A 9,025-nucleotide genomic window follows, 5' to 3' on the forward strand; every position below is an offset into this window, starting at 1 on the left:
GGGCGGCTATCACTGCGCCCTCCCCGAGAGCTGCCCTGCTCTGCTGTGACTCCCTGCACGCATCCACCTTTCCCATTGTTCACGTGGGCTCTTGGCTCACTGCCACAATTTGTATGTAATGTCCACGCACGGCTGTTTACAATTTTTTTGACTTGCTCTCTGTCTTTTCTTAATATTAGAATATTTGGAACAAGACGCTTTTAATCACATACCTTCTTTTCTGTTCCTCTGTTCTCTTTTAGGTCTATCTGACTGTTCTGAAGCATGGTGATGGCACTACCTTAGACATTATGCTAAAGGTGAGTGAATTTGGAAAGGGCTCTCATTTTCTGCTTTTGAACTTGGATTGACACAGACTGTGAGCTTTAAGTGGTTAAAAAAAAGTCCTGGCAAAAGAAATATATGCAGATGTGCAAATTGCAGACATGCAAATATTAAGAAACTGTGGGAGAAATATTTAATGTCTGTTCATGAATACAACCAATATGATGCCAAAGATCATCTTAAGTTTTTTCACTTCTTTGTTTTACTCACAAGTTTTTAAAAGATTTTATTTTTCCTTTTTCTACCCAAATCCCCCCAGTACATAGTTGTATATTTTAGTTGTGGCATGTGGGATGCCACCTCAGCGTGGCCTGATGAGTGGTGCCGTGTCCTCTGCGCCCAGGATCCAAACCGGCGAAACCCTGGGCTGCTGAAGCGGAGCACGCAAACTTAACCACTCGGCCATGGAGCCAGCCCCTACTCACAAGTTTATCTTCGTAACACAGAAATAGTTATTTTGGTTAACAAGTCAAGTTCTTAAAAATTGCCTCTTCACTGTAAACTTTCGTGGAGTTCTGCCTATCTTAAACCAAAAATTTGTTTCTGTGCTTAAAAAATGATCACGTGTCTCAAGGATTTGAGCTATGCCAACATCCCTTATGAATAGATAGGAAATTAATTCACCTACCTGCACAGCCTCTGTAGTTTTCCCAGCATGTTGGCATATAATTAAACTCTGGCTTAGAAGAAAAATTGGTAAACCTTTCCATATCCTTATCATGGCAGTGATCTGTAGAGTCCTCATACGGTGCAACACGAGCTGGCTCCATCCCTGGCCTGCAGTTAGCAGCCGAAGAAGTAACTTGACAATACTGGTTGCATTAGAGGTGGAGGGAGCTGATTCTACTTTTTACCATCAAATAAAGTGTGTGAAATATACCGAAATACCCAAATCATCTATCAGCCTAAAAAGCCCATTCGTTAAAAGAGCTGCACTTTGGGGGATGAACAGGGTAGGAATGGGATGTGCTTTACCCCCTTACTTTACTGAACTGAGAGCACTTTTCTGGTGCCATGTGAGTCAGATTTGCAAATCTAGTTTCTAGTATTTTGGTTTTAAACAAATCCTATTCATATTATTAGAATGTTTTTAAAAATATAAACTTTATTAAGAAACTACATCTCAAAATGTACTGCCTTAATTACCCATCTTGTACAAGGGTTTTCTTTCCAATAATTTGAAAATTATACTTTGGGAGTACCTTTCAGCTAAATGACATTAAGGGCCCTTCTCACTCTTACTATCTGTGAACTGTGCACTATGGATCTTGTATTTCTTTGCATATGAAGTGAGATATTTTGTATTTCTTGTCTGTTCCATAAAGGTATGGGACAAAATTGGGATTCAGAAAATTTCATGACATACCTTGACATTTTCATGTAATGGCATAACTTTTAAGAATTTATACTAGTGTGTATAGTTAATACGAGTTTTCATCTGTTTAACATAAGGGAGCTCATGATAATTCAGCTTTACTATGGAAAGAGCTATAATGAAGGCAGAATCAGGGTTCTTCAAGAAACCAATTGGTGAGAGATGAGAAGAGTTGTTTTCTCTGGGTAATTTAGGAATAATGAAGCAGGATAAAAAATAAATTTAATTTGGAGTATACTTGAAATGTGGTATTATGGTGCCATCTAGTGGATTAGGTAAACCAGTTCTTCCTGGAGAAAAAATATTTCCTGAAAGTCATAGTTCACACTTTGAATATTGGAGCTGAAAAGGACCTTAGAAATCATCTCTCTACCTCACTCACTTTACAGATGGGAAAACTGAGACCCGGAGAGGTTAAGGACTTAGTCAAGATCACACAGCTAGTTAGAGGCAAAACTGAGACTAGAACCCAGGTCTCCTGACTTCCTGTCTGTTTTACCACACTGCTGCCCAAAAGAGTCCAAAGGAAAGGAAAAGGAAACTGGGAGCTGTGATGGGGTCTCCAGACACTGGTCAGTGTTAAATCTTCAGGGGAAAACAAGGTCAAGAAAGTCTATAAGTTGTCTTAGAGAGATATCTCACATACATTTGTAGTTGTAATTTTTAAAAAATATAGTAATGTTTTGTTTCTGACTATGAGAAGAGATTTTATGTATGCACTATGGAAGATTTAGAGACTAGAAAAGCATAAAGAAGAAAATAACTTAGCTGTAATAAAAAAAAAAGCAGTTCACAAAAATAGCACATGTAATATCTTATTCCTGATTTGGTAATGTATATATAGTAATAATTTAAAGTTTTCTTTATGATTCTCTATTTTCCTAATATTCTGCATTCAGCATGTGCTGCTTTTGCAGTTAAAAAATGTGATGATGTATAATCTCATTGATCAGAGACCATCACTGCTTTTTCTCTCTACTTTTTTCACTTAATATATCAAGAGCATGTTTATGTCATCAAATATTCTTAAAATGTTACTTTCAATAATGTATCATATATTTTTCACTATTACAAATTACATTGATGATCTTCAGTGGTATTAGTAATGATTAGTTTGTTCATCTAATATAGAATATTAGTCAGACATCAATGATGTAAAGAATTAGGCCATGGCAGGTGTACCCCTTAGATCTTGATGTTAAACTCCTCAGAACTGAGGACAAGCCAATTGTGTAGTGAGCACTTACGTCTGATGACTTATTATAATGACATATGGCAAATTTAGTTCCCAAACATCTTGAAAAGTATTATCTTTTGTTAATTTCATACCCTGTAGTCTTAGCCCGTGAGAATGTAGAGCAACAGTTTCACCTTATTTGGGGATAAGCTCATATAACATGTGCTGTAATTTCCAGGGGAGAGTTAACTAGCTCTGTCTGTTTTTTCACTGTAGCTTCACAAACAAGCAGATATGCAGGAAGAGAAAAACCGAATCGAACGAGTCCTTGGGGCTACTCCTTCACCTGAATTAATTCAAAAAGTCCTCACATTTGCACTTTCAGTAAGTTATGGTGAAAACCACTTTTAGAGAGAATTGTTACCCACTGATCTGTGGCAAGCGTCTTTGATTCACTGTCCTCTTAATCTGCCTTAACCCTGGGCTAAGGCTTCCTCTTACTAGGAAAACTGGAATGAGCTTGTTAGTGACCTCTATATCTCCCTCTAGAGGTGTGAGTTGGAATAGTTGGGAGAGGAAATAAACTGGAAAGCTGACTTAGCCCTGGGCCTGCTTTCTGTCTCTTGCTTTCTTTACCCTGTAGGAGCCCAAGCAAGTACCCTTTGAGCAGCTTGTTTGTATCTGTCTCAATGCCTCATTCTCAGTCTCAGTTTGGCTGATCTTTAGGCCGCTGGAAGCTTCTGCTGCCAGTTATTCCTAAAACAAGGAATGAGTGTCTTCAGTTTGATTACTTGGGTACCTCAACAGTATTTGCCCTTTCTGGCACCAGAAGATGTTTTGGATACAGTAGACTTTTAGTTCTCTTTCTATTTTTAGGAGGAGGTACGTCCACAGGACACTGTATCAGTAATTGGTGGAGTGGCTGGAGGCAGCAAGCATGGAAGGAAGGCTGCTTGGAAATTTATAAAAGACAACTGGGAAGAACTTTATAATCGATACCAGGGAGGGTTCTTAATATCCAGACTAATAAAGGTACGTGAAGGTTTTCATTCTGAGGAACTTGCTTATCATGGATATTATTGAGAGACATGTATTGAGAGAATTTCCTTAAATGGTTTTTAGCTTTATTAAAGGGCTTCTCTGTCACCCATCCTGCACCGTCACAAATTAAACTGAAGTGGGGAAAGAATGATTGGTTTCTAGGGTGGTTTGTTCTTAGCCTCTTTTAGTTGCACTTATATTTAAACCATTGTTTTTTCAGCTGTCAGTTGAGGGGTTTGCAGTCGATAAAATGGCTGGAGAGGTTAAGGTAAGGAAAGTACTGTTTACTTTTCCCTTTTCAATCTAGTAAGTAAAAACACTAACTAACCAAATTGTAATTGTGGAGTGTTGGGGTAATGTACTTTATTCGTGTCTCCTATGTTTTTTCTTGGAGAAAGAAAGCTTAAGTTGTATCCTTAATATTTGAAGAATTTAGAGTCGGAATCATCTTTGAGGGCATTGAAATATGCTTGAAAGAATGTGGCACTTGGAGTCAGTCAAGCTGGGTGTGAATCTGTGCTCCACCTCGTGTTAGCTGTGTGACTTCAAGCAGGTTTTTAACCCCTGTGAGCCTGTCTCTTCACCTGTAAGATGAGGTAATGATAAGATTGTTATTCAGATTAAGAAACAGAGGGCCTGGAACAGAGTAGGTCCTTGAAATTAGTTCTTCTCCCTCCCTAATGGCTTCATAGGTCTGTTGTATGCACAGTAAGACAAGACGACTATGTAGGGACCTTCCTCTTAGCCCTTACAAAAGTTGGTAATCAGTTTAGTGTGGACTTATACCTGGTAAAGTTCAGCATTTGGGGGACAAATCTACACTGATTAGGAAAGTCTTAACTTTAAGCGTTCCATTGCATTTAATTGCAAAGGATTTTTAAAATGTTACTTTCACATTCATCTTCTTAAAGGCAAGTGGGTTATTGGGTGTGAATTGGGAAGTTCTCAGAGCTGTGTTTGGTTTACTCTGTGAGCCTTTGTTAGGAATAAGATTTTAAGATCTCAGATCTTGAGAAAACAGTGAAAGATTTTATCTGTGCCTTCATTTAGTTTATATTGTATTGTGTAAATAATTATTTGATTGTAAAGATAATAACTACTCTGAAGAAGAAATACATATAATGGGCAGTGGCCAAGCTGAGGCTGTAAGACCGGCAGAGGCCAGACTGTGGAGGGCTTTGGAGGCCTTATTAAAATTTTCTTAAGAATGGAAAGCCTTTGACAGGCTTATAAACAAAGGGAGTGACTTGGACTGATTTGCATTATAAAAATTTCAGTCTGGCTGCAGTGTGGAGAATAATTTGGAATGGGAAAGAGAAGATGTTGGGAAGCTAACTCTCCAAGCAAGGAAGTGTATCAGCGTGGAGGGGATGGAACAATGAAAGAGATTCCGGGGCTGGATTATGTTAACCTTTAATTCAACAAATATTTACTGAGTGGCTTCTCTGTGTTGTGAACATGTCTCAGGGACGAAGAAGGAAGAGTCAAGGATAGTTCCCAGGTTTCTCATATGTAAATAGTGGCACTATTTGTTGAGATGGAACGAAAGGAAGTCTTGTAGCTCACTCAGGCCCTAAGAACCCAAACATGATAAGGAGACCTGGAGCAAGAGCCATTGTCATCTGTGTAAATAAGGTTATTGATTTCTAAAAGGTCTGGACTTAATCTGATGAATTAGTCATTTCTCTCTTTTACACCTGTGATGACTAGTTCAAAGGAAAGACCCTCATCCTTTTGCTGCTTGGTATTTAAGAGTTGCTTTGTTTCCTGTGAAACCAGGTATACCTCATTAGAAAATGGTTTCTTCAACCTTTAATCAGTAAGCATTGTGATATATTATAATAAACTCATAAATAGTTTTATTATATGAAAAATGTGAGTTTGTGGAGTATTAAATTATTAGGATATAGCAGCAATTTAAGCTTCTTAGTTTTATCACCCCTTAGAAATTAAGTACTCTGTGCCAAGTATTATGCTGTTTATATGGGCTGTCTCTTTAATCTCCTGGAGTAAATATTTTCTCATATGAAAATATCTCATGAGAAAACAGAATTAGAGTGCTTCATTTACTCAAAGTCACGGGTGAGTACATGACTGAGCCTGGATTCAAGTCCCAGGCCTAATTCCAAAGCCTCGATGAACCATTGCACAAGGAGCCTAAAAGAAAGGCCACAGGTTCTCTCTCTCTCTACTATTAGCTTTTGATTAGGTTTTAAGCGTGTGATATCTGGGGGAGAACTGTGTGCAGGGCCAAGGAGCTGCTTGTTCTTTTAGCCTGGGGGTGGCAGTAGTAAATTTTCATGAGTGAAACTCATGAATCCCTTACAGACCAGTGGGTATTTTTTCATGACCTGTGATATTAACTTGTTACTACTGCCGGTAATGATCCTACATTCTGGGTTTTATACCAGGCTTTCTTCGAGAGTCACCCAGCTCCATCAGCTGAGCGTACCATCCAGCAGTGTTGTGAAAATATCCTGCTGAATGCTGCTTGGCTAAAGCGAGATGCTGAGAGCATCCACCAGTACCTCCTTCAGCGTAAGGCCTCCCCAGCCACAGCGTGAACCCTGAGCATGCGCCGCTGCGGGTCTGCTGCTCCGCCGCAGGGACGAGGTGGAGCTCCCCAACAGCTGATTCATATGCCAAGAATTTGGAGTCTTCTTTCAACCAGTGGGGGTTGGACAATGAATGTAGTTAACTGGTTCCTGCTCACACTCCAGAATTAAATTCTATTGAAAATGGAAAATCAGCAATTCAGCAAAAAAATAAAAATAAAAAATAAAAATGTAAATATGATAGTAATAAAATAGAGCATAACGAAACTGTGAAACTTCCTGAAGCCTTGTCAGTGGTTAAAAGTATTTAACACTCTCCTGTTAATGACAGATGTTCTGTTTTTATAACCTACCAAAAGGAAACTAGAGGCTTCTGGGGGAAGAGGGTTTTTGTGAAGTGGGTTCTCCAAGCAGCCTACAAGCCAAGGGTAGTGTCCATTGCTGGGAATGGTTGAACATGGAAGGCTGATAGCTGTATAACATAGTCAGAGTCTGTGCATAATTCCAAGTGGGTTTTATTATTTTTTTTGGCATGGGGACTGATCAGGAAGATATATTTTCCTGCATAACTCAATCTGAACCAAGGATTGTAGTTTTCCTCCTTGCCTTCCCTTTTGTGTGACCCCTTGGCCAAAAAAAAAAAAGAAAAAACAAATGAAAAAAAAACCACCTATCCTGGTCTGGGTTTTTTCCTCCCCTTAGTTCCATCCCCAACCCCCACCCCAGATGTCCTTCTTAGAGATAAAGAAATAATAAGGAAACATCTTTTATAGCCACATTAAATAAGAGAAACTGATATACATTATTTTTTCTTTCTTTTTTAAGATGACTTTTAAGAACCCTGAAATGCATATAGGTGAGACAGTGGAAATGGAAAGGTTTTTCAGCCAGGCCTTTCTGAAGGAGCTGTTCTGCTGAAAAAGGTCTTAGCTGTCTGACAGGCCGACCGTGGAGCCTCTTTCTGACATATCGACAGTGGCTTCCCCATGCATTTGGGCATGTAGGGAGTCAGTGGTGACTGCTGCAGGGCCTAGACGTTAGCGGTGACTGGTTACAAAACAGAGACTATGAGCCTGTGTGCCACTCTGCTTCAACAGTGTATCCTACTAACAAGCCTCACTTGCCCGTCCTGGGAGTTTTAACTCTACAGCTCATTCCTCTCCTCTCTCCCTACCTTCTTTTCTTTCTTTTTCCTTTTATTTTTCTTTAAAAAGTATTTTTTTGTGTGTAATTAACAGGAATTCATATTTGGTGTGGCTTAACTGTATTTCAGAAGGTCATCAGATTGTGAGACTGCTTCCTTGAAACATTTTTGTGCTATTGTTTTAAAAAAATAATAATTAAAAAACAGTTGGCGTTAATAAAAATGTCAATGTGAAATTGATGTCCTGATTTCTTTTATTCTCTTTGATAAGAAACTAAAAACTTTCCCATCATTCAGTAGGATTATAAGTTTTACTACCATAGGATTTTTCAAGTCTAAGAAAATTAAGTTCCTGAATTCCTAATGAATGGTTTCTAAACAGAGATCCTAAGATTCCTTCTAAATTAGTTCTGGGTTCTCAGAAATTTCTTAGATCTTCTCTGAATCCATATTCAGGAGTTAACTTGAGACTTACCAGTTCCCATTTACTGAGGCATCTTTGTCTAGGTGCCATGCTCAAGGCTGTCTGCAGGCCGTCCAGGCATGCGCCTAAGGCACCAGCAAAGCTGGGGCACCAAAAAGACTAAGAAAACTGCTTTAAGTAAAGAACTCACAGAATTTTACACTCAGATAAAGAACTCACAGAGTTTTACAATCAGAAATTCTGGGCACCAGCCTGGTGGCACAGCAGTTAAGTTCGCATATTCTGCTTTGGTGGCCTGGGGTTCGCTGTTTCAGATCCCGGGTGCGGACATGGCACCGCTTGGCAAGCCATGCTGTGGCAGGCGTCCCACATATGAAGTGGAGGAAGATGGGCCTGGATGTTAGCTCAGGGCCAATCTTCCTCAAAAAAATAAATAAATAAAAATTCTGGAAGGAAGTTATTTTAGTTTCGGCATATATGCAGGGTTTGTGTATAATAGTTTAGTCATTTGAATTATGTTGGGGAGAGGTTGTGCTGGATATCTTCCATTTCCCTTTCAAAACTACTCTCCATCCAGTCCTGCACCCCAGGAGGTGTTGACCCACATGGACTGCATTAACAGGCTCCTTTGCCCTCTGACTTCAGGTTGTGTTGATCCAATTAGTGACACCCTCAGATCAAAAGGCCTGAGGAAAGGATTCTCTGAGCAGAGTGTTTATTCCCCCAGCTTCCTCATTGCCAGGTCACGTGGGTTATGTGTCCCTCTACCAAAGCCCACAACTCCTGTTAAGCAGCCCTCTCTAGCGTCTAGCCCCTTCTCCTTGCCCCTTCAAATCTAGGGACAGAAAGGACTGCTCCTTTACTAGCTCTGGATTACTCCATTATTCGTTGTTGCTTTCCCTGAACTCTGCCCATATCTTTGTAAACAGTCCCTTTATTAAACTTTCTTCAAGTTACCCAGTTTGAGCGTGTTCTCTGTTTTCTG

At 39.5% G+C, this 9,025-nt stretch overlaps 1 protein-coding gene across 1 annotated transcript in view; it reads left to right on the forward strand.

Annotated features, from left to right (window-relative positions):
• Positions 1-7,852, forward strand: part of NPEPPS (aminopeptidase puromycin sensitive) — a 93,410-nt gene extending 85,558 nt beyond the window's left edge. Inside the window, exons 20-24 of the mRNA XM_023652653.2 lie at positions 243-299; positions 3,153-3,260; positions 3,753-3,908; positions 4,138-4,185; positions 6,329-7,852. Coding sequence (XP_023508421.2) covers positions 243-299; positions 3,153-3,260; positions 3,753-3,908; positions 4,138-4,185; positions 6,329-6,481 — 522 coding nt within the window. The 3' untranslated portion in view covers positions 6,482-7,852. The remainder of the gene's footprint in view (positions 1-242; positions 300-3,152; positions 3,261-3,752; positions 3,909-4,137; positions 4,186-6,328) is intronic.
• Positions 7,853-9,025: the final 1,173 nt, after the last annotated feature.

This window comes from Equus caballus, chromosome 11 (assembly GCF_041296265.1).
Source record: "Equus caballus isolate H_3958 breed thoroughbred chromosome 11, TB-T2T, whole genome shotgun sequence".
NCBI classification, from domain to species: domain Eukaryota; kingdom Metazoa; phylum Chordata; class Mammalia; order Perissodactyla; family Equidae; genus Equus; species Equus caballus.